The sequence below is a fragment of the Ceratotherium simum genome, chromosome 19 (assembly GCF_057802395.1).
Source record: "Ceratotherium simum simum isolate JZ-2026a chromosome 19, ASM5780239v1, whole genome shotgun sequence".
Classification (NCBI taxonomy): Eukaryota; Metazoa; Chordata; class Mammalia; order Perissodactyla; family Rhinocerotidae; genus Ceratotherium; species Ceratotherium simum.
In genome coordinates, this window is record NC_141918.1 from 37,705,633 (window position 1) to 37,732,269 (window position 26,637).

The following is a 26,637-nucleotide window of genomic DNA, read 5'->3' on the forward strand; positions in this document are numbered from 1 at the left end:
TGACACTTCTAGTTTCTGGGGATCTTCATGTAATAAAGGTCTTTACATTTTTTTTCGTTAGTCATGGTTTAGAAAGTCATGGTTTAGTTAATGTTACGTTAAATTTGAAAATGGACATTTTCACTTAGAATTAGTTTCAAAATAGTTTTCAGTATTTTGTTTTTCACATTATAGAATTTAATCTTTAAGGAATTCTCTTTTCTTCAGTTTTTTTGATTTCCCAATAAATGATAACCTCTATGAAATGATGAGCAATATTTTGTAGAATATTCAGACAGTACTACTAAAATGGGATCACAGAAATGTTTGTATTGTGCATGGAAGAAATAAAATACAGGATTATCTGAGTATTTGTCTATCATGTGCCACTTTTTCTTTTCAAGTCACCATACAGATATAAGTTCTTCTATGAGGTGTGTAGATAAGATGTGTTCTAGTAAAAATGGATGAGGAAAGGTTGAATCTGATGCCTCCATCCTCTGGTGACCCCTCTGTGTGGGTTCAGCAAAAAGAGCAAGACAGTGCTGGTTACTGAGGAGACATGTAGAGGTGTAAGCAACTGCCCGAGCTCCTTGGAGCTGCTCATGTAGAAAGGGAGAAAACATGAATAAGCAACACCTGAGAGTTTGAGTTGGGAAGCATCATATTTCATTGATATATGATGTTAGTATATGATGTTAGTTTCATCAAGTTTTAATTAAATAAAAACAGTGGCCTACAAAGTACATTTTTACATTCAGGTTAAAAAATGTTGATAGTACAGTCACCAAGCAAAAGGGAGTTCTTGAAAAAAGGAACTTGGACCAAGAGTTCCAAGTTGCAAATTTCTGTTGCAAATTTCAACAGAACACAGGATAGGCCTTTGCCATGGAGCGGATTAGGACCCTCCTGGTCCTGCTGGGTAGAGGCTGCTTCAGGTTCCTGCCTCTGAGGTTAGGGGCCTGGTTGTGGGAAGACCTCTTGTAAGCGGTCAGCTAGGTTGGCCACATGAGGTCAAGACCATGATTTGTGTGAGCATCTACTTTAGTATTCATAAAATTAGTCCACAAATTAGCTGACACAGAGTTTCAGTGAGATTTGTGGTCTTTCCAGTCCCGTATCCTACAGTACTGCTTTGAGAGGACTGGTGGTTATCCACCAGGTGAGGTTCTTAACTTCACTGATGTTGCCCTGCCTTTCCCAATGGCTCATTATAAAGATTTTTTAATCTCTGGAAAAGTGTTTTAAAGTCATAGATGAAAATGCACTCTGCAGTTAAACAATAAAATATTTGTGGATACATTTTTAGATGTTATTTGTGATAGATTAGTTTGGTATTTATTTCTACTGCCTTGGTTCACACTGTATGGTGTGAAAGAAATTATGTGATTCTCATTCAGTATTATGATTTCAACAAATGACTGGAGGGGAATAAAGGAAGATAAAATATTTAAATTTGGGTTTTTATATATCACTAATCTTTGTTTTCAAAAGGGATAAAGAAACTAGTAATAAAAGACTAGCATTTTGTAGTTGCAGCGTATATTGAATATTACTTAACCATTAGCGTGTTTGAGTCCTAAATATAGTAAATATTCTTATCCTTTTTCACCCCCCTCCCAATAAAAAGAGAAATATCGTTACTATCCTGCCATGTGCTTGTGGCAGGCCTTTGAGGAGGTCCAGGACTTGTGTAGAGGGAACTTCATTATTATAGTGGATATTGTTAGTCCATTTACTGAGAGGGCCGGGATCTTTACTATTCTGAAGGAATGGGGCAGGCAGCTGCTGAGATTTGATGAACAGCAGCCTTCTGAAAGAATGTGTCCAAGCAGAGGACAGGACAGTTCTTATTACTAATGCCTTAGGGTTTTCTCATCTTGGAATTACGTTATCTTCCCTTATAGTGATTTATAGAATAAAACTCTTTGGGGATTCATAAGATTACCAGCAGATGTTTGGATGACACAATAAAATCCTCTAAACCTAAAGTCGGTGCCCAACATGGGAAATAGGCAAGTGTATAAACCCAGAGTACCAAAAAGAAAAATTGTTTCCCCGTGGAATTCATATGGTGGATTAGTGGCCGAATGGAAGGTAGAGATTAAAATCCCAGATTCTCGTGCCACTGATTCAGGCTTCCATTTGGTGATAGCAATAAGTAGAAATGGATGAGTTTCATAAAGTCGTGCCAACTCTAATGCCCAATTCTAATAGGAAATTCCCTCCACCCTTTTTTTTTGTGAGGAAGATTAGCCCTGAGCTGATACCTGTTGCCAATCCTCCTCTTTTTTGTGGCAAAGATTTGCCCTGGGCTAACATCCATGCCCATCTTCCTCTACTTTATGTGGGACGCCTGCCACAGGCGTGGCTTGTTGAGTGGTGTGTAGGTCTGCGCCTGGGATCCAAACCTGTGAACTCTGGGCCACCAGAAGTGGAGCGTGTGAACTTAACCACTACGCCACTGGGCCAGCCCCAGGAAATTCCCTTTTAAAAGTTCAAGTTTGCGTTAAGTGGATACTATTTTTAATTTAAATAATTGTTCTTTAAAGAAAATCTTTTTATATAAGTTGGTAAATAAATATAGTCCCAAATTCTGACCCACCTAAATTTAGTGTTTCACAACTTCTAGTTATGTATAGAAGAGTGGCTTGGTTAGCTGATGGTGAAGTGTTGCGGTAAAGAATCGAACTAGAAAGAGAAATAGAAAATATTGTGGATAGGATAAAGGGAGGTCATTAGGATTAATAAACTCTTGCTTACAAATTGATATGTATTTAGACGATTGAAGAAAAGGAAAAGTCCCTGATACCCAGCTACATGAATACTTGCATTTTAAAATTGCCTAGTACTTTTTAATTTTTTCAAATTATTCTAATATTTCCATATTGTAGCCTAGAGGAAATGGAGAGTGATGTAGAACTGGTGTCTTATTTTCATTTTAGGGGTGTGGAAATGGAACTACTGTGAAGGTAAGTGACTTGTTTATCAGTTTACGAGTAAGTGCTGGCCTACCTTAAATATGAGATGAACCTAAACTGCATATTTAATTTTACTTTTCTCCTTCATGGCTCCAAATTCATGTTATTAAAGACTCTTATGTTTCATTTTCCTACAGATCTAGTGTCTTATCCCTTTTACTACTCACTCCTGTCCATGAACTGTCAGCTCCCTAGAATGTTATGTGCTTCCCAGGCTGCTGTAAACTGGCCATTTACAGACACCCTTCCCCCCAGCTCCCTCCCCTTCCACTCTGCTGTATCTCCTCCCAGGCCCTGTAAGGATTCCATTGTGGGGCCTCTTCTAATTCCTGCCGAGTCCTAGGCTCCTTACTCAGTTCTCATTAGCTGGCTTCAGGTCTTGGATGCTTTAGCTTACTTCTGCCTGTGTAGGCAAGCTCCAGCCTGTTAAGGGTGTGGATTCCAGATCCTCTTTCAGATGCCCAGGAGAGTATAAACCTGCAGGAGGCAGAGTGTTCAGAGAGCCTGTTGGAAATCACAACGAAGAAAAGAGAGTGATTTTAATTTGGAAAGGGAAGACACGATTGTTGAGGCCATCTGTTTATTTCTTGAATGGAGTGGTTTGTTCAGTCCTTAATTCAGAATAATACTGTGAATTTTAATGTGCATTAAGGTTACCACTGGATTTCCTTCTATGTGTTTCAACTCTCTTGGGATATTCCATAAACTTGATCTTGGTAAGCGTTGTCATCAAATGTTAGTAAACAACTCCTGAAAGAACAGAAATTTTCTCTTCGGTAACACATAGAAGCTGTAAACATATTGATAATAAGCATGATTTGTTTTGGCGTTTCATGTTTGGGCATAGTTATAACCATTAGCTAAGTGTAGTCTGTTTTGTATGTAACAAAAGACATATATGCAGTTATCTCTCAATTCCGCATATGTGATATATCCATTGTAGGTTATTTAAATCCATTTGGTTTGTCCTAGACAAGGTCAGAGAGTTTGCAAGCAAGGGTATGTGTCTACTGTCATGATTTTTTTGGTGTTGTTTACGGAATAAATAGTGCCTCTCTTCTCTCCAATTAATGTGAAAAATAGCAGGATAATCATAGTAAAATTCCCTGTGTGTGTTTAAATTAGCGTACATGCTCTTTTAGTAGAAATGGAATAGTTCCACAGTCAGTTAAAAAGCTGTCATTTAAATCTTTCCATTTGAAATATTTTTTGCATTCCCAGATGCCATAAAGTTGTAAATTTGTACTTGTTGGTTAAATCAGTGCTTTTGCATTTTTTTCATGTGTAACAAACTTAGCTACTAAAGCAATAGGCATTTAAGCCTTGCGGATGTTACACCACAACAAAGTTGAATCAGCATTTCATAACTATTAAAAGGAATTTGTAAAGGAAATGGGCTCACCAAGCTTGTGGGTCTATAATGTTTTTATTGACGAAATATGCAGGCAATATACTGGCTTTACTGTTGGAGTCTAATGGCTATTGCAAGAAAAATGAGAATATTTGTTAGCAATTCCTGAAGTGGGAGGTAACAACATTAGGTTGGTAATACAAATTTTGGTGTAAAATGTAGTAATTTGCAGATTATGCTGTGAATCTAGTAGAGATTATTCATTTAAAGAAATAACAGAGTAGAAATGAACCCTTTCATTTAAAGCAGTCTTTTTAGATTAAAGTATTGAAAGGGTTATTGCATTTCTAAAGTTAGCTTACATCCAGAAAGTTGCGTCAGTGACAAAAAACTCAAGAATTGCATGATAAAAATCACTAAGTAGTGTAAAAATGTTGCATGCCAAGATGCACTCAACGTGCTGATGCAAAGCATAGAGCAGTAGTGAAGACCAAGAGGGCCTGGCTGCGAGACAACACTGCTTACCTTCTTTACAGTTCTGACTGTAAACTTTTCTTCTTGAAACTGTGCTATTTTTGTTGTTTGAGTATATCTGAGGACAGACTATAAGCAATGGATTTCTAGAATTCCACAAATACTGGTAAAGAACTTTCCTTGGGGCCTTTGCAGTTTAATGATATCATTCTAGGAAGTAGGAATGGGGCCAGGCTCCCTAGCGCCATGGATAATCAGCATGGGCCAGCTGGATTTTGGAATCACCTGCAGTGTTTACACTTCTCCCATGGGGGGAGTGAGCCTGGCAGGAAGGAAAAAGTAGCCTGAAAGGGAATGTTGAACAGCTGTTTTCCATCTTCCCTGAAGAAAAAGAAGAGGAAATCGACTTACAGCAAGCATCAAGGGGGATTTATACTAAATACAGGGAAGTTTTTCTGAATGTTTTAACCTTTAGAATGGATTTCTGAAGGAGGCCTTCGAGTTCTTCTCTGTTTAGAAAGGTTTAAGTGAGGATGTCTTGAAGGGATGTTAGCATTTGTCTTCTGGGGCTCTAATTTTATGACTTCTGCTCATCTGGATTTGAAAGTCTTAGAAATTAAAAATGATTTAATTGTATGAATGTAGAAGAAATGGCCAGTTTTAGTGTTTGAAATACACACTGCCTTTATAGTTTCTACTTAGCATTTTAATTTATTAGAACAGAGTATTTGCTAACTGGTTAAATATTGACCATATATAGGATTACTCCAACCTTTCATTCAGGTACACATTGCAATATCTGAAAACTCCTCTCCTCTATGCTTTATCTGTTTCTCCCCAAACAGGTCACTTTTCTCCACTTTTTTTTTTTTTTTTTTTTTCTAGAAAATCTTAAAGAAAAGGTCTTGGCACCAGACTATGGCGTTCCATTGGACTTTGAATAATATCTTTTACATTTCTCTGTTCCATTTTTTATAGTAGAACTAGACTAGCAACAGTGGTCACATGAACATATGGGGCATTCATCAGCCATGTGGTCAAAATATAGAGGTTGCCCGTGTCAGAAAGAGTCTGGAAATTTCTCTCATATACCAAACTTCTTGTAACAATATTTATGGCTAATAATGGTGTTTATAGAAACAGAATGTGAACTTTGTTTCATTTTTGTTTAGGAAGATAGAATCTCCAGGAGAACTGATTCTGTGGTTTCAGGCCAGTGGTTCTGTTTTTTCTCAATATTAAAATTAGGCAGTACTCACGATGTAATTATCTTAAAAGCAGGTTTATTTTGATGCTGCAGAAGATGTTGGAAAATTCACTTTAGGCCAATAATATTGGGTCACTGGGCTTAGAAGATGCCAGGAAGTGGTGCCCAGCAAAGTCAGTGTCTTAGGCCATTGGAATTAAGTGTTTTGACTTAGTTTTACAGCCCATAGTTTTAAAGTAGTTGTGAAATGTTTTTCACAGTTACTTTTCTCAAAGGAAATTGGTTCTTGGAAGCACTGAAAAACCTGCAGAGTTATCTTAGGTAAGAGTGTCTTTTGCTGGCCCCTTCAGTTGTGAGGTTAATTTCTTCTTTTCTTCCTCTATCTTTACCATAAGTTTTCTACAAATTAGAGCCTATTGGTTCTAATGAAAACCCAGGAGAAGTAGAGAGTGAAATAATCGATCTGTTGCTTTTATGCAATACTTCACTTTTTCCTTTTTTAAACACTAGTGGGAAATTTTAAGATCTACTTTTTTTCCCTAAGGAAACCAATATTGTTCAGATCGGATTTATCTTGTTGACTATGTGTTATGTTAGGGTTCTAAGATTTTCACCGTTAAAATTTTTAGGCTAATTGTGACTTGCGTAGAATTATCCTATATAAAATTCAAATTAGCAAATGGTATTTGAGTATCTGCTTTGGAAACTCTAAAAATTCAGTTTCACCTTTACTTGTTAAATTTCATCTTACAAGTTTTAGGTTAAGTTGGACCACTTCCAATATCTCTTTCTTGGGGAAGAAATGTGTGGGAGTATTTACACTACTAAGTTGCCATAAAATGATAAATCCTGTGCCTAAAGAAGTTGAACTGAGCTAGCAGTGTTAGGGTGGTTATATAACAGATCCTTCTTTGTGTGCTTTGCATCTTTTTTTTCTTGTTGGTGAAGCCACTGCAGTTTGGTTTAGTGATTGCAAGTTTTAGCAAAGATAAATCTGTGTTACTTGGGAATGAATGCTTTGATATTTAACTTTTTCCAATGTCCTTTTGAACCTGGAGAGTCAGATGAAAGAACGTTATACTTTAGTGATACAAATACTGAAAGGATTTAGTCATTCAGTGAGTATTTGCCAGGTACTTCTGTGTTTGAGGGAACTTCTGAGTGGAGGTGAAGAGGGGAGGCATGCAAAATAAATATGACGTGGTTTCCAGTCTTGAGGAGCCATAAAATCTGGTTGGAGAAGGATAACTGAGTATGAAACCTCATGAAAACAGTTAAGTGTGAACGCTGAACGGAGACCAATGCATACAGTAGGATTGCAGGAAGGAAGAGATCTGTGAGGGTTCCATGGGCAGAGAATACTCAACCAGGAGGGGAGAATGGATTGGACCTCAGAGGATTTTATGCCAAAAAGGGGAGGGGAAAAAGAATTGCAAGTAAGCAGCCACCTGAGCAAAGGCACAGGAAGAGGCACGAGCAGAGAAATACAGCGGCTGCCAGGTTGAGGAGAACTTCTTGGAAAAATCATAGGAATTCACATACCTCCTTTTATGATATTCTCTTTTCTTTCTTCCTTCCTTTCTTCACATATTCTTTCATATTTTCCACAAGTATTTTTTGAAGCCCTGTAATTGCATGTAATCAGTGGTACATGACACCGTAGGACAAGATGAGACCTCAGCCTACCAGCGGCTTATACCCAAGTAGGTGAAACAAGTGTGAGAAAGTCAGATAACATACACCCTCAAATAACTGGTGTTAATTAGCACTGAATGCCAATTAGTACTAAATTAGTAGAGACAGTTAATGCTGTAAACATAAACATGCTTATTGACCCCTTTTTAAGGCCTAATTCAGTTACCACTTCCTCAGTGCATCCTTCCTTCTTGACTCCAGCCAGAAGTGTTAACTTCTGTAAATTTTAATAGTACTTTGTCATTCTCATGCAAACTTCCTTCCTTTTATTTTGTGTAAGTATTTTCTTTCTTCTGCAGTCTTATAAAATGGTATAAGCACCTTCTTGGCCGGCATCTTCCCTGCGTTCTCAAAGAAAAGTGAGCTTATATGTGACCCCAAGGAGACCATTTATGGATAGAGTTTGTGTTTTTTGAAAAAGGTAAGAGGTTGGGTGTGGAGTAGGTAGAGGGAACCCCAGGGAAGGGAGTAACCATGGGAATAAAGGACAGAAATGTGAGTTGTGCTCAGGTGAGGATGAGCAGATAAGTGCGAAGGGGGAGTTTGTATAGGGAGGAAATGAGTGGTAAAATGGAAAAGGTAGGCCAGAGCTAGACTGTGAAAGCTCTTGGATGTGGAAAGTTGTCCATTTTGCTGTGGGAAGTAGAGGCTCTTGAGTAGGAAAGTGATATGATGATGGTGATTTCTTTATTTTGTGAGGAACTTTATGGTTTATAAAGATAGTTATTTCATGGGTAGTATTAGTTAGAATGCTAGGTTTGTATCTTTGCTCCTTCACTTTCTGTGTGACTTCAGGTAACTTGCTTAATCCATCTATGCCTCAGTTTCCTCAGCTGTCAAAAGGAGATGAGATTACTACCTACATTATGAAAATGTAGGTGCTGTGAAAAGGAGATGAGATTAGTACCTACATTACGAAGCTATGGTGAATATTAAATGAGTTAATCCATGTGAAGTACTTAGCATAGTTCCTGGCTTCTGGTAAGCATGAAATTTATTGTTTACAGCAGCCTCTGATGTAGATATAATAAGAATTACAATCCCTACTTTAGCAATGAGAAAAATATAGAAGGAGGACTCTCTATTAGTTTGGTAGGGCTGCTGTAACAAAGTGCCTCAAACTGGGTGGCTTAAACAACAGAAATTTATTGTCCCACAGTTCTGGAGGCTAGAAGTCCAAGATTAAGGTGTCAGCAGGGTTGGTTTCTTCTAAGGCCATGAAGAAGAATCTATTCCATGCCTTTCACCTAGCTTCTGGTGGTTCCTGTCAATCTTTGGCATTCCTTGTCTTGTAGGTACTTCACTCTGATCTCTACCTTCGTCTTCACATGGGATTCTCCCTATGTGTGTGTGTCTCTTCAAATTTTTCCTTTTTATAAAGATACCAGTCATATTGGATTAGGGGACCATTTTACTCCATTATGACCTTGTCTTAACTTAACTATATCTGTGCTGACTCTATTTCTAAATAAGTTCACGTTCTGAGGTATTGAGGATTAGGACATATGAATCTTTGCAGGACACAATTCAGCCCAAAACAGACTCTAGGTCAGATCTTTAGAGTCTACCACACTATGGCCATGGTGTGCCAAAAGGATTTTAGAAAAGAGGAGGAACCTGTAGGTTTATATGAGAAACATTTAATGAGCTGTCCTTGGCTCTTCTCTCTCCTGTTTGCCTGGACCTGCACCATTCTCTGAAGAGCCACAGAGATGGGCATGTCACAGAGGGCCTTGGGATATTGGTGTGCTCTCTGTCTCCTGAAAGGATCTTTGGCCTTTCTTCCTTCTTTCCAGCATGGCACTCTTGGTGACTTCTTTCTATTTGGGATTGGAGGTAAAAATATTAAGATAAGTTTAAGACATTATACTTGTACTGGATAATTTCAGTATTCTCTATAAAGTTGGATGATATATCACTCTTCCAATGTATAGGTAATAAGGGAAGAATTCAATGCTTTTGGAAAGAGAAAAATCTAAAGTATCAATAGTAAGGATTTTACTAAGGAGTCAATTGGAGATGAATAAGTGGGCAGCTGTGCAGCTGTGAGGTGAGATAGAAGTTGATGTCTCCTAGGTTTATAGTAGGGATTGAGGTGGATGGGCAAATATGATTGAGGTTCCTAAATCACGGAGGAAGTTAGAAATATCCCCAAAGCAATAGAAATTACCTGTGAAGCTTAAAAAGAGTACGTAGACAAATGGTGACTTTAAGTCATGAAAATGCCAGGAGAGTCAGTCCTAGAGAGCCACTGAGAGAATGAAGGTGGCCCAGGAATTGAAGAGGCTGGCTCCATCTTGCTTGTGGGTTGGGGAGAATGTGAGATTCGGCCTCCATGGGAGAGCACAGCAAGAGCTAATGTGTCACTGAAAGAGTCCAAGTTTCTTCTGGAAATCTTTAATTTGGAAGGATCCTAAGTGACATCTGGTATCTCTCCCCTGCCCCATTTAACTCAGAAATCACATGACAGGTACTCATCTAAGTCTCCACATCCATTTAGGACAAGACATAGGAAGAGAGTTTAAAAGATAAGATTACTACAAAAGGAGTTTTCTCCTGCATGGATGAAGAAGCATTCCACCAGTTTTGACCAAAAGAAGGTGGAATCTGGCTGTGAGCAGAGATGGGGTGAAATGGGTAGGGTGGATATGAGAGGTGTATGCCTAGATGAGGAGATGCACGGAGTGGGGCTAACACCCCCATGTAGGATACTGTGAAAGACAGAGTGAAATATAGACAGTGGATTCACTAAGACAAGGATATAGACACTGAGTTAAACACTCCTGACCTTGGACACACACACAGACATAAACATGAAATATCTGGCCATGTTTCAGGCCCTGAATTGGAGTATTTCTGGCAGGAACATGTTTTTTGTCCTGTGGATCTGTGGCCAACAATTCAGAAATCATTCTCTTGTTCTGCACAGCGTGCGTAGTCTCCAGCAGTCTAGTAAAGCTTTTCCTCAAAAATTGTTTCCTGACCAGTAACACTTTATAGATAGATCTATAAAAACTCCCATAATAAGTTTTTTAGTACAAAATAACAGGAATGATATAGGTATAAAATAAATAATAATTCATTAGAAAGCATCCTTATTTTTTTGAATTCTCTAGATAAATGCCAGCAGTATAGAAAGATTTTTTAAAATTTGCAAATAGTAGTGCTAATAAAGTCCTTATACCAAACCTTCAAATAATACTAATCCTTGGGAATATAGATAAAGGTGGGGACCTGAAGAGAATCACTTTCAATTTCAAAAAAGAATAACCTCAATAAAAATCTTAGCGTCGAAACAATCATCCAGCAGAAAGGGAGACCTGGCTGGACTGGGCATGAGTAGATGGGAGGAGTAGCAAGGTGTCTAATCCTATGTGAAATGGGCTGAAAGTTTTGAGGTGGCATTTAGGAAAAGACCCTAAGAAAATCCATGAAAACCAGCTGTGGAATGTTGAGAAACAACAAGGGATGCTCAGGGAGTGGACTGCGGTCAGAGGCGGGCCAGGCACGTTAATGAGGGCTGGGGGAGATTTGGGGTGCAGCAGCCAGCCAGCACCCTGGGGCGGAGATAGAGCTTTGTGTCTGAGAGAAGGTTGGGAGAACGCTGGCTATGGCGGCAGCTCTCAGTAACAGTAAACTCTGGTAATCGCCCTGAGCAACCTTGAAAGTTGCAAGCATTGTAGCACATTTTACCTCCAAATGGTTTGTCTTAGTGCATGAAAATTTTTTTTGCTTCTTTCTATGTAGTTATATTTATGTAGCTATATAATTATGTGTATAGTTATCTCTGAGTTTTTGAAGGTTTACATCTTGACACCTTAGTTAAATTCATCTATTCAGTTAATATTCTCTGAATGTTGATTAAAAGCTGGGCACTCTTCTGGGTGTTAGGAGATAGCAGAAAGTAGGGTGCCCTCATGGAGCTTATGTTCTAGAGTGGGGAGCCAGGCACACAAAAGAAATAAGTAAACTATATAGTAGATGAGAAGGTTATAAGTGCTACGAGGAAAAATAAAACCTGAAAGGGAGTTAGGGAATGGTGATGGTTGTGTGTGGTAAGGATGTAATTTAAATAAGACACTTGGTCACGGCTGGCCTCACTGAGAAAGTGACATGTGAGCAAACACTTAAAGGAGGTGAGGGAGCAAGCCATGTGGATGTCTGGGGGGGAAGCATTCTAGGCAGAAAGAACAAGCACACAAGCGCTGAGGAGGGAGCATACCCCATGTGTAAAAGAGTAGCACGGAGGCCACATGGCTCGAATGGGGATAGAGTTGGGAGAGTTATAGGACGCGAAGGCAGAGAGGTACATGGCCAGGCCTTGTAGTGCCCTGAGAGCTATTGTCAGCACTTTGGTTTCTACTAGGAATGAGATGGGAAGGCATTGGAGGGTTTTAAGCAGAGTGGTGACATAATCTGAATTATGATTGAATAGGATGGCTCTGGCTCCTGTGTTGAAAATGACCATCAGGAGGTAAGGGTGAAGGCAGGGAGATTAGGTTAAAGGCTATTGCAGTAATTCAGGCAAGACATGGTGTGGCTTAGGCCATCTTGGTCGTGGTGAAAGTGGCTGGATTCTGGATGGATTTTGAGGGTAGAGCCAACAGAATTTGCAGATGGTTTGGATATGGAGACAGGGGGGAAGAGAGGGAGGGGGAGTTTCGGCCTGAATTGCTAGCAGGAGTGGTTGCCAGTAGCAGAGATGGGGAAGTCTGAGAAGGCAATGCCTGCATCTTTGGGTTAGTTATGTCTGTGCATCATTGTTTTACCAACCAAGTCTGTGGTATTCTGAGTTTTCATTATGATTCATAAGAGGACATTTGGAAAGTAGTCAGGGCTTTTGTTGCTAAAGACCTATGATGTGTGAGACAAAAATGAGAATCATAAAAAGTGCGTATAAAAATGTTTGAGAAAGTGAAAGGCAGCAAAAAAAGTAAATTTTATCATTGGTATTTGAAGATTGAAAAAACGGAAGAATGCTTGAATATGCATAATGAATGAAAAAGAGCTGCATGTTTAGTGGTGAAAACATCACTCCATATATATTCATCCAATAAATGAAATTTCCATTTCAATCAAATGAACTGGAATTGTAGGTTTAATGCCAGCAAATTACTTTCCCATGAAATTCTTTTAAGCTTTTTGCCTAACATCTATGTATTTCATTTTTAGACGATATCTAAAGCTTTTAAACAATCTGTAAGTCCAGTATATTCAGCTGTGTCCTTTGCTTCAACTGTAGCATCCTTGGACAAAATTGTTTTTTCTGAGTGTAAGAGAAAAATAGCAAAAGTTATGTAAAGAGAAAGATTTGGTGAAAAGTATCATAACATTTTCTTTTCTAATGGGACAAAGTATTATGGCAAGACTCTCGTAATTCTAACAGGAACTTAGATGATTGGACTAAAATGAAGGTTGGGGATCCTCAAGACCATTGTCAGGCTCAGTGATTCACTAGAAGGCCTCAAAAAAGCTGCTATAATCAGGGTTATGGTTTAGTACGGCCAAAGGATACAGATTAAAATCAGCAAAGGGAAAAGGGGCAAGGGGTGAAGGCCAGGAGAGACCAAGCACAGGCTTCCAGGAGTGCTTTCCTAGTGGGGTCCCCCCCCCATAACAATATGCGACAACGTGTACAAAGTGTTGCCAGCCAGGGACGCTCACCTGAGCCTTGGTGTGCAGGGCTTCCATTGGGGTTCTGTCACGTAGACATGCATGACTGACTTCAGCTATTCCGACTAGCCCCCCAGAGCAAAGACAGAAGTTCATCATAAGTCACATTGTTAGTATAAACTGTCTGATCAAACTGGTACCACATGGCCCAAGGCCTCAGCCATACAAAAAACTCTTGTCAGGTGGAATATTACAAGGGCTCAGAGCTCATCTCCTATGAGTCAGGCAAGGGGCAGTCCTAAAGACAGGCCTTTCTTGGAAATGTGTAGGGTTTGAGCAATAGGTCTGCTGAGTTAACCCTTTCCTGCATAGCATGGCAGGGCCTTAAACATGGTATTAGTGCTTCTTTGAGTCATTATTATTAGAGGGTGAACTTATAGGACCTGATCCTGGAGGAGATGATATAAGCACATAGTCAAAATATGCCTAGTTTTAGCTAAATTCGTGAGAGAACCATAGTAGGTTACACACAAGAGGTTAAGCATGTTTTGTGGTGCTTTACCTGAAAATCTGTAATTGATGTCAGGACTCATCCCATAGAAGTTTGCAGATACTGGGCTAGAAGAACAGGGACACTGACCTGCAAGTATATGTGATATTGATTGGAATCAGGAAAGAGGTGGAAAGGAGGAAAGGTAGCCTGGAAGTTGATGTTGAGGCAGAGGAATTGGCTTATGTGACTATGGAGGCTGAGAAGTCCCATGATCTGCTGTCTGCAAGCTGGAGCCCAGGAAAACTGGTGGTGTAGGACCCAGTCCAAGGGTGGGAGAAGACTGTGCCCCAGCTCATGCAGTGAGACAGAGAGAGAGATTGAGAGAGAGAGAGAATGGATTCTCCCTTCCTCTGCCTTTTTGTTCTATTTAGACCCTCAATGGATTGAAAGAGGCTCACCCACATCAGAGAGAGCGATCTGCTTTACTCAGTCTACCGATTCAAATGCTAACCTCTTCTGGAAACCCCTTCACAGACACATCCAGAAATAATGTTTAACCACATATCTGGACACCCAGTGGCGAGTCGGGTTGACACATAAAATTACCATCACCACTGGTAAGAAAAGAAGGCGCAGATCTAAAAATCAAAGGGGGAGAGTTGGTTACAGAATTAGAAATAGTTTTATCCACAAATTCAAGGAGTTCCATTACCAACTGAAAGTTAACATATATTGCCATTTATAGGAAGTAGAAAATGTATTTCGATCAAACATCAAATTTTATAAAATTATATTTAAATTCAGAAGTAATTTTTTCATCTTTTAAATTTCATCAAGACTGATGTTTCTATATTTAGGACATTTTTATGTTTAAGCAGATATATATCAGTATGGTGTATCAGTAAGCTTTATATCTCTCTATAAATTTTGGTTGATGAAGAAATAGTATTAGATTTAAAGACTTCTTTTCTCCTCAGATGTGTTCAGTTACTTGGAACATGTAGCCTGAAAGTTATAAATGTGTAGTTGAGCAGGAAGAAGGAGAAGCCTCTTGGCATCAAATACTTTATATTTGTCAAAAGATTTGATATTTTTAGGATCTTAGGTCTGCAAGGTTATGGACACACAGTGCATTGTACCTAAAAAATCACTTAATGTGAGTCATGGTTTTGTGAGCACTTCCTCCTGGTGTCATGGCACACTTCCTCTCAGTGGGACTGACCTGGAAGTTCTCCTTGAGAAGGTGATGATGCCTGCTAGCATTTATTGAACACCTTTTAAATCCTAGGCACCCTTTTAATGCTTTAAAGATATCAGCTAATTTAAGATCACAGAGACCCTGTGAGGAAGCTATTCTTATTTTATCTATTTTACAGAGGAGGAAGCAGGTACATCACTAAGGATGTGGTGACACTGGGATTCAAACCCAGGAAGTCTGGCTCCAGCTTGTACCCTCAACCACTAACTGTGTTCTGAGGTGAACAGTACTAACTAGCATTTTTGGGGGACACTTACCAGGAAGTGGTAAGTGCTTTATAGGTGTTATCTCAATCTCCCAACTAGTCTATGAGCCAGATACCATTTTATCTTCATTTTAAATGAGGGACTGAGTTTAGATAATTAGTTTGTTCAAAGTCATAGAGTGGTGAAAAAAGCCACTCTGTCCCCGGGGCCAGCCCTCTAAACCATCTCACCTCACCGGTCTGCCCTCGTAAATCCATGGCAAACAGAAAAATTTTACTTTAGATTTTCATGAGCATTTCATGGTTTAGTTTAACTGTTATTTGAAACTGTCTGAGGTTATATTTAGCTATTGGCTTCATTATCTTTATTCATCTTCTTTTCTGTGCTTTATTTTTTTAGTTAGTAATACCAGAAAAGAGTGTTTTCATGGTTAAAGCTATAGCTGGTTTTTCAGAAAATCTTTGGTTACTTACTGTTGAGAATAACGTTGAAAGAAAAGATTGCTAATTTTCTTTGGGGGCCAGGTGCAGTAAGTTAAATAAATTGCTTTGGTCTAAGGGAGAATTCCTATTTATCTTTATAGTCAGACAAAGTAATACAAGTACTGCAGTTAAAAAAAAAAACCTCAGAAACTCCAGCTTCTTAGATTTTTATCCTATAGTTGTTTAGGGCAGAGCATAGATTTTCTTGTTTGCTTTGTATCCCCATGCCTACCATATTTCTTGGATTTAATAGTTGCTCAATGTGTAGCTGAATTAATTTATTAGTATTTATAAGAAATTCTTACCCCCAACATGGATAGGGAATTGATACTCCGATTCTGGGAAACAATGCATTGGAAAACTTAATACACATAAATTTCTACTTTTTAAAAGATTTAGAATACCAAAAACAAATACACTTAATTGTACTCAACAGTAAATTATTCTGAAAATAATATCAGAATAAAAAATTCTAAATATACTTTAGGATATTGTATTCCAAAACCATCATTAAGAACATCAATTAAACTTATAATAGAGAAGTACCAATCAGAAGATATCCAACTATTAGACTGCTAAATAAACTAGAATTTACTTATAGCTTATCTTAGTATAGTATAACCATTTCATTTTCTCTTTTAGCCTTTTTGTAAGCAAAATTAAGTACTCCAGTATTCTCATCAGTGACTTTATAGACCCACCTCTACCCTGCTTTCTCTTTGCCTCCATGAAAATGATACAGATTTTACTTCCTTTCTACATTCTATGAGACAACCACTCTCTCAGAAGCTGGGTCTTAGTTTTGTAGTCATGTGCACTAGGGAAAACTCTACTACTAAATTATGCCTTAGTTTGATAGCCACTAAATTACTCATTCAACTAGTCTCTGATGAACAGGAGACTTGACATCAGAAAATAACTATGGCCATTTTATTTGTTGAGGAAGATTCACCCTGAGCTAACATCCATTGCCAGTCATACTCTTTTTTTTTTTGCTTGAGGAGAATTATCCCTGAGCTAATATCTGTGCCCATCTTCCTCTACTTTGTATGTGGAACACTGCCAAAGCAGGGCTGGTGAGTGGCCTAGGTCTGCTCCCGGGATCTGAACGCATGAACCCGGGCCACCGAAGCGGAGCGTGCGGAACTTTAACCCCTCTGCCACGGGGCCGGGCACTCTATGGCCATTTTAAACATAATTTAGATTAATTTAAACATAATTAAGATTAATTATGCTTCTCATATAAGGAAGTTGTACAATTATCATTGTTGATATAGGAAAGAAATGAGCTTCAGATTATATTATGAGAAAATGTATCTTCTCAGAAACTTTCCTAGGGACAATGTAGAAATGTTCTTTGCACAGACCTGCACTTAACTTACAAACCTAACCTAGAGTTTCTCCAGTGTTGAGCATGAAGATGGTGAACACCATTATTATACACAATGTGGTTTTGCTCTGTGGGTTCAGAGTTATAATTACTCCCTCAGTAGTGTGTATAAATTCTTGGGAGTTCAATATGCTATAATTTCATATTGTGGATTTTTGTTTGGAAATGACTTTTTGGGGAGATATTTTTCATTTCACCCTTAAATAAGGAAACAATAAGTCTTCAGTAAAAGAAACTTTTATTTTCATTAAGAGCCCTTGGTTTTTAAAATTTTCTTTTTTGGCTGAGTCCACAGGCTTTACACATCAGGGAATATAATTTTAGGGAATGATGGTATAGTACCAAAACCATGTTTTCTTAGGATTTGATGTATTTAAGAATAATGTTAGATTTATTTCACTACAAAAATTTACCAAGGACATGTAAGGTTTTAATTTAATAGTAAGGAAAAATTACTTTTCAAAAAATCAACCTAATTATATGTTTAATAAAGTTGAAATAGAAAAATAAAGAGAATTCTAAAAATATGTACATTCCAGTAGTTAAAATATGTGGAAATAGTGAAGTAGTTAGGTGTGAGACCATGGCAAGATGTTTCTCAAATACTTGGAAATAGGTTTCTCTGAGAGTTAAATCCTAAAATAGACCAAAGAAGGAAATGTACAACTCTGTTAGGATATGTTAGTGCTCTCAGGGCATCAGAGTTTGCCTAAATCCTGACTGGAGGCCTAAAGAGGCAGGAAACTTGAGTTTCAATTGAAGCATGAACAAGGAAGGGTCGTAGTTGCTAACTTCTGCAGTGTCTGCACATTTTTCAGGGGAGGGAGTACGACGTCAGGGGCATCCAGTTGTCTGGTCTGCGGGACTGTTTAAGCCCTCCGTGAATATGGGCACATCCACTTCTAGTGTGGGAGGTATTTAACTGTCCTAATCATATAACTAACTACTGGGCCCATCCATTGGGTTGGGCAAACTGGAACAGCTACTCTTGGGCTGAGCTTGGGGGTGGTGGTGGCAGGAACTGTGGGGGATGTACATTTTTGCTCTTCTTTCCTAAATATTACAATTCAATTAAAAAAAATTTTTCATGCTATCCCAAGGGCATCTGTGACAGAGACTGACAACACAGCCTCCTCTCAAGTGCAGTTATGGCGATGATCTTGACTGGTTGAGTTGCCCCAAGCTCAGGGCCCTTCCTCCTCCCTTTGTTCTGATTCCTTGTGCACCAGGCAATTATCTAATAATTTTACTTTCCTGTGTAGTTTTCCGATGAAGCCAGAAAATGTTTCCCAATCTACTTGATAGTTGTATTTCTTGTAAATGAATGCACTGACATTCTGGTTTTATATATGTTGGGGGAGGAGGGTTTTAGTTTTATTAACATCAGATAGCATCTCCCAGGATGATCAGCTGAGATACTGATGACATTGAGCCAAGACTAGACCCCGGACCGAGGTTAACTCATCAACTCTGGCAGTGGCAGCAGATGTCCCCTCCAGCAGAAGGGGTGTATCTTGTACCCCTTCCATAATATAAATTTGTTCCTAGGAAACAGCACCCAAGCCAGAGATTGTATTTCCCAGCCCCTATTCTATCACCTGGCCTTTCTTTTGAAAGAATAGTAAGAAGGAGTCACCTTTTGTACACCAAGAATTACTGGCCTTGGGAAGCAACCAAATTCATATAATAGTTTATTTAATCATTATTCTTTTCTTTTGGGGCACAACCTCCAACGAATACTTGAAAAATTTCAAGGGTCATATGCTTTTCTTTCCAGTGCGTGTTGAGCATACTATGAATGTTGTGTCAAAGAGTCAGGAGCCTTATATTTCCAGGTTCAGCTAAATCTCTAACAAGTGGCTTGACCTTACCCTAGTCAGTTAATGTCTCTGGTTCTCATTCTTTTGCTTGTAATATTTAGTTTTGTTCAAATAAAATATTTTATGGATAGATTAATATAATCTTGCATGTCTGAAACTTCGCTTTTATTAAAAATAAATATTTAATGAGCTCTTACTTCATGTCAGGTTCTATGCTGAGTGCATCACATAATGTTTAATCACCCCACGATGTTGGGACCATTTTTTTGTGTGTATGTGTGGATGATTAGCCCTGAGCTAACGTCCGATGACAATCCTCCTCTTTTTGCTGAGGAAGATCGGCCCTGGGGTAACATCCATGCCCATCTTCCTCTACTTTATATGGGACGCCACCACAGCATGGCTTGACAAGCAGTGCATCGTGCCAGGGATCCGAACTCCGCGAACCCCAGGCTGCCACGCTGCTGAAGTGGAGCGCGCGCACTTAACCACTATGCCACTAGGCTGGCCGAAATTGGGACCATTTTATGGATGAGAGAATGGAGGCTTTGAGAGCAGAAGTCAGTTGGTCAAAACTAGTAGACAACAGCTGGGACTTATACTCATGTCTGCCCAACTCCACACCCATGATATTAATCATTATTCTGTGCTCCTGAGACTTGGCACATATTCTAAGAGAGTTTTTAATCCATCTTAATTTGGGACATGTTTTACTTTCTACAGGGTGATTTCTCTCTTCCAGACTTACACTTTCTATATTTTCTAAAGCCAGAGGGATTGAAAGAACTTTTGTACGACCATGTGTTTCATTTATAAACAGTCTCAGACCATTTGGAGACCCACTTCGTTTTTGAACCTCAGTGTGCTAGTATAGTTTTCAATTCTTTTTCTTTTCAGCCAGCTTACTCTTTCTGTGCTTTCTTTGTGTAGGGATGGCAAAAATGGAAACTTTATTGTTGTTAAAAATTTGGCTGAAAGGTGGCTGGCCTGGTGGCATAGTGATTGGGTTTGCACGCTCTGCTTTGGTGGTGCATGGTGCGTGGGTTCGGATCCCAAGCGTGGACCTACACACCGCTCATCAAGCCGTACTGTGGCAGCATCCCACATACAAAGTGGAAGAAGATAGGCACGGATGTTAGCTCGGAGCTAATGTTTGTTCCTCAGCAAAAAGAGGAAGAGTGGCAACAGATGTTAACTCAGGGCCAATTTTCCTTACCAAAAAAAAAAAATGGTTAAAGGAAAAAAATTTAGCTGAGGATTTAGGAGATTCGAGTTCTAGTTCTGCCTCTGAAGTTTACTCTAAGATACTGTGAGAGTAACAGTATCAATAACTCTTGATACTGTTTTTGCCACATTAAGTTACTGTAAATAAAAGATCAAATATGTGAAAAGCATTTCATACAAAATATCTCTGTGTGTCAGCAATCATAATAGTTGGAGTGGATTGCTGAAATCAGAATTAAGGCAAAATAATTTTAGGCTTATTATTGCTTTGTGAGAATCTACTTAAGATAATTAGAATTCAGGCATCTTATTAAATGCTTTTTGTATCATTTGTTTTGGCCTAAGAATAATGCCAAACTTGGACTGCTGCAGATATAAGTAGGGCATAGAGGCAGAGAGATGATCAAATTGCTGTTTGAATTATCTTGTGGTGACAGGTTATATCTTGTATCTTGTAGTGACAAATTTATACTTGACACTAAATGACTATACTTTTCTTAATGACTACACTTGTCTTAAATGACTATATTGTATTCATTGATTATGTCAAAATTTAGGCATGTTTTGCTCTCTAAGCTGTGCAGAGTGAGACAAAAGAATGAGAAGGAAGACTGGATTAGGCAAGTTAGTGTATTACAGTGGAGGAGAAGAAGAAAGACAGACTTTTAGGGGAAATGAGGCTCAATAGAGTCATTGAGAAACATCCTGAGAATTGAATTACAGGGAACTGTGTATTATTAGGGGCAGCTGCTGAGGGTAGCCCGTGATTTTGCCATATTGAAAATGCCATGCTCTTGAACTGGGCCAGGTGCAACTTAGAGATTTAAGGGAGCTGGCAGTGCTCTGCTGTGTCTGCAACACAATGAGCTAGGGGAGAATGGCTTGGGAGATCATCCACGGACGTCTGAAAGCACTGACTTATTTGCCTAAGGTGTGTGTGTGTGTGTTTTGTGATGGGGGAGTGGGAGAGTCAGAGACGGCCATTCTAGTAAACTCATTAGCCTTTAGTGGCCATTGTTTCCCTTAGCATTTTCAGCATCTCCCAAACTTTAGTCATTTAGGCACTGCCTTCAACAATTTTTGTGTTATCCACTTACTTTTTTTTAAAACTTACTTCTAAACTTAAATGTATTTTATTTTATTTATTTATTTATTTATTTTTGTGGGGGAAGATCAGCCCTGAGCTAACATCCACACCAATCCTCCTCTTTTTGCTGAGGAAGACTGACCGTGAGGTAACATCCGTGCCAATCTTCCTCCACTTTATGTGGGACGCTGCCACAGCATGGCTTGGCAAGCGGTGCGTTGGTCCGTGCCTGGGATCCGAACCCAGGCCGCCAGTAGCCGAGAGCGCACACTTAGCCGCTACGCCACGGGGCCAGCCCCTAAAGTTACATGTATTTTAAATGGGAACTTTACATATTTGTTGAAATCTCAGGTTTGATGTGCTAGTTATATTTTTTCCTAACGTACATTGAAATAAATACATAAAATTAGCATAAAATTCGTATCTATTGTCCACCTAAAATTATCTTGAGAAATGGTCCTTTCATCTAATTTTAGCTCTTCTCTTTGCAGAGATGCGGAAGGTGGAAGGTGAAAGGGGAAACCCAAAGACTGGAAATAGAGGCTTTTTGGTGAAATTTTCTAGACAGATTTAAGATAGTAGATGGGAATTAGGTCTCCCTTTAGATTATCAGCTGAAAGCAAGGTCGGATTAGACTTCAGTTAAGTTTAATTTCTTTCTTTCTTTTTTTGGAAAAACTACCAAATAGTTTTTAGGCTACAGGAGTTTCTAGGCCTTGTCAGTGTTTTCCTCCATTAGTTTCCTAGCAGAAATTTTTTCTGAAAAATTATAAACTTGCTTTGGCTTCAAGTAAGGTTTCTCCTTGCTCATTTCAGTGATGGTATCTGCCAGCTCCTAAGCCCGAGAGGTAGTTCAGTGCTCAGAGGAGCATCTCTGAGCTGCTTGCTATATGTCAGGCACAGTATGAAGCCCTGTGATGGGAAGAGGAAGCTATGGTCCCACCTTCTGTGAGGCATGGCATATAAACAGCCGAAACAGTCCAGTGTGATACAGGTATGAGCCAGATACAGGAGAAATGAACTCGGGGTAGATCAACAAAGGCCTCAATTAACAGCTGGGAGAGCAGTAGGGGCTGAGCACATTGAGTGTGATATAAGGAAAACAACACACAATTTGTGCCACTGTGAATGCCGTGGTCCTTTCTCCTCCGGCGTCCTTGTAGATGATTGTTCTGCAGAATTTCTGTGGGTCCTGCATTGGCCCACATGGTGTTCCAATAAGAATTAATGTTTTAAATGTGTGGTAACGCACGGCCTTGCTGCCCTGACACCCTCACATGAATTTGAAGCAATAACTAGGGAACCTTCAATAACAGTTGGCGTATTGGGATGGCATCATTCCCAAAACAACATCTTAATGAGGTTCTGTGCTTGAGGAGCAACCTTTCTTGTTTAAATACACTCAGGCACATCCGACGTAACTGGAAGCAATTTGGCAGAAGTGCCTGGGATCGTAGGATGAGTCCCACATTATGAGGGGCGCTCTGGAGCAGCCCTGACCAACTCCGTGACTCCAGACCTGGGCAGGAGGATTCAAAGGAAGAGAAAAAGAGTAAAACAAATCAGCCTTAGCCACCTTTGGGGAACGTTTACACAGAATCTGAGGTAGAGAAATTCTAGTCTTCACGTAGCTTTTTACCCATCCCCCCATAACCCGAGCCACCCCCTACCCACCTAGAACTTGAGCTACATATTCAAAAACCAATAGTGGAGAGAAGATCTTCAGTTCTATGTATGTAGGGGTCAATTAAAGGAGAAACTTCCAACCTATCCTCACTCTGGGTACCTAAAATTCCCTCAGTGTTAATTGCATTGATGGCTGCATCCATCTTAGATTTTTGAGGATTCAATATGTACAGGCTTTTTTTTTTTTTTTGGTGAGGAAGATTGGCCCTGAGCTAACATCTGTTGCCAATCTTCGTCTTTTTTTGCTTGAGGAAGATTGTCCTTGAGCTAACATCTGTGCCAGTCTTCCTCTATTTTGTATGTGGGTCGCTGCCACAGCGTGGGTGATGAGTGGTGTAGGTCTGCGCCCTGGATCCAAACCCAGGAACCTGGGCCTCCAAAGCAGAGCATGCAGAACTTAACCGCTTCGCCGGGGGGCCAGCCCCTATACAGGCTTTTTAAAAAGAAATTTTTAGCACAATTGTTCTCTGAAAAGAGCAAGCAATAAACCCCGGGGATTAGGGGGTGACTGAACATTACTTCAGACCCAGCCACGTCTCTGCATTGCCAGAGACCACACCTCTCCCCAGATATAACCACAGAAGACTATTTCTTTTGGCCAAGTCTCTGACCTTGAAGGATCTAGCCAGCCGCCTTGAAGCTTTGGGTGCTAGACAAAATATGAGTAGAGCCCAAGAGTTATTTCTATTTTATATAGTTTATTTAGCATGGATATACTAATTATTTTTATTCATCACAAGTTCTACTCTTGAAGTAAATCTAAAATCCTTCATAAAATGGCTGCCATTGAGTTTCATATATATGGTCTAAGACACATTCAGAAATATAAAGAATACAAGAATTTATGGCAGCATCCACAGTGATGCCACATTGCCGTTCCCTTGGAGATACCGCAAGTTGAGAATGTGGATTGATCTCCAATGTGTGTGAAATCCTTAGTTTTCTTTCTTCTAAATGAGGTGAGACAGTTTTTCCTTGGAAAAATAGTTTGTGTTCAGCTGGGGAGGTTGATTTTTCTCCATAGTTTCTCCCTTTAATAATTGAAAACTACTGTTCATTATTTACATAAAACTGTCTTTTTCTGGTCTGCTTTCTATAACCTTTCCCCTCTGAAGAATTTTAAGAATTCCCTGACTTTCCTCTGGGGGATTTTATGCCTGCTTTATCCCAGATGTGGGACATAGACTCGGCTGTGGTTTTTTTTTTTTTTTAATGTTCCTACATTTGAAAGACATTCTTTTAACCTGTGAGCAAAGCTGCCACTGCAAAAAGGATTTTTGAGAAAGTTAAGTAGTTAAGAAAATATGTGAGCTTGGTTTAAATGTCTGACTTACTGAATGACACCAAAATCCCATATGCAAAATGAAAAAGTAGACAGTAGTTTCAAATAAAAAGGGGAAAATGCACATGTGTTATTTCAGCCTTTTGATTCAGAGATTTTATTTTTTGAATGAAGGCATGTCAGTTTCTAGTCCCAGCAGCCAGTGTGTGATCTCGCACTGCATGCTTGCTGATGTCAGCCAAGGGATCGCTCGGGCTTGGCAGATCTTTACCCTGCTTTTGTCTTCTCTGTCCCCACCTTCTGCTGACACAAAGCAGATATTTAGCTTAATTCATAATGTTTTGTTTGCTTACATTCCTATGGATGTATTGATCCCAACCCCTCGTTCAGAATGTAGAATGTTAGGGGAGAAGTGAGCGTGAAGGAGGCTATTTAAGAAAGACAGGATTTTCTTTTCTTTCCTAATATCCATTCAGATTCCCAGTCGACATTTCACCAGCAGCTTTTGGCTATTGTGGTTTTCATATTAATGTCTAAAAAAATACCTAATGACTAAAATGTCTAAAAAGTAAAATCGAAACATTTTTGTGTGATGAAATATGAGAAGGCAGCCAAGGGCAGATTTTCTTCCCTACTTGAGCAAATATTACACTGTTTCCCCAAGTCTGAAGTTCTATTTTCCACAATGAATTTGTGTCTGATGTATCATGTTTAATTAATTAGTCAATTAATTAATTAAATTATTAGGTTTTAGTAAGTTTCTTCCTGGTTCAAATTTTTGTTATATTTTTAAAAAATCGAAATTCATAAGCTGTATTTTTCAATATATAGGCCTTTTCCTAGTAAGTGAGGTTGCTACATACCATGTGTCCTACTTTGCCACGTTCCCTTGGTTGACATATCCTTTTCCTCCTGTAGGATCTTTCGAAGATGGTTTGGCTGCCTTGGAGATTTGGAGATCTGATGCCACGATGAAGACTCACACACGGGGGGCTCCCAGTGTGTTTTTCATATGTTTGTTTTGCTTTGCATCAGCCTACATCACCGACGAGAATCCGGAAGTCATGATTCCCTTCACCAACGCCAACTATGACAGCCACCCGATGCTGTACTTCTCCAGGGCCGAGGTGGCGGAGCTCCAGCTCAGGGCCGCCAGCTCACACGAGCACATTGCCGCCCGGCTCACCGAGGCGGTGCACACCATGCTGTCCAGCCCCTTGGAGTACCTCCCTCCCTGGGATGCCAAGGACTACAGCGCCCGCTGGAATGAGATTTACGGCAACAACTTGGGTGCCTTGGCGATGTTCTGTGTGCTGTATCCTGAGAACATTGAAGCCCGAGACATGGCGAAAGACTACATGGAGAGAATGGCAGCTCAGCCTAGTTGGTAGATTTTTGTCTTTTTCTTCTTACTGTATGAACTCTGCAATTTAAAGAAATGAATTCATATCTCGATGAAATCTCAGAGGCCAGATTTTCATATACTGGTGTGTATGTGTGTGTGTGTGTGAGAGTAAGTGAGTAAGTGAGTGAAGGGGAGGGGTTATTTGTTATTTGTGTTCCCAGTGGCTTATGAATGGTCCATAGTTTGAAAAGACCTAGTAACTTCCATGTTTAGCTTTAGAAGGAAAATATTTAGATACAACCTAACCAAAAAAAAAAAAAAAAAATTTGCTGAATTGAGTAAATAGTATCATCTTGATTGTTGAGAATTCTTTCCCCTTGTTTAATAAGCATGTATTACCATCATCTGGTGTTAGGTTCTGATTGACCCCCAAGTGGCGAAAACCTTTTGCCAGCAAGAGATTTCAGTCAATTAAGACTTATTTGCATCTTATGACAGTAAGGAGCTAAAAGTAAAGTGATGGGATTAACTGGCAATTTATAAACAGGAGCCTATCCAATAAACAGCAAACTGCCCAAACCTGTAGGAAAACCAATGTTGTAATGTAATTGTGTGAGGAATTCTAATTATGTAATAATTTACTTCCAGAAGTTCAAGATTTGAGAACAAAATTCCTGTCTCTTTTTGATTAGCTTAAATTTATCTTATTTGTTTATAATTAATGTGTCTACCTGCTTCCAGAAAGATATGGGATGGATTGATTAAATTAGGGATCCTATGGGTATTCTTGCTTAAACTGTGTTTAAATACACATTCATGGTTCAGTTGCACTAAAAAAATTTACAAACTATGTGAAATATCCTTTTAAAATTACATAAGCTGCTACTTGTCATAGGGCTAGAGAAGAGCTCATTTTTAAATGCTTAGAAAATTCAGTGAATGCATTTAATGCTGTGATGAATTACATCTCGCATGAATTACATCTCCCATATAGCGGTGAAGAATTGTAGTTTGCAAGCTTCCTGAATTCTGCCACTGTGGTAAAGAAGTTTAATTCTTCCTAAA

General features: G+C 39.2%; 1 protein-coding gene across 3 annotated transcripts in view; it reads left to right on the forward strand.

Annotated features, from left to right (window-relative positions):
* Positions 1-26,637, forward strand: part of DSE (dermatan sulfate epimerase) — a 70,250-nt gene that overhangs the window by 1,112 nt on the left and 42,501 nt on the right. The window contains exons 1-2 of one of the 3 annotated variants that reach the window (XM_087444026.1): positions 8,005-8,108; positions 25,146-25,614. In XM_087444026.1, coding sequence (XP_087300152.1) covers positions 25,199-25,614 — 416 coding nt within the window. In that variant the 5' untranslated portion in view covers positions 8,005-8,108; positions 25,146-25,198. Of the gene's footprint in view, positions 1-8,004; positions 8,109-25,145; positions 25,615-26,637 lie in introns of those variants that run through there. The other 2 variants (XM_004422241.3, XM_014781184.2) reach the window with 2 other exon arrangements.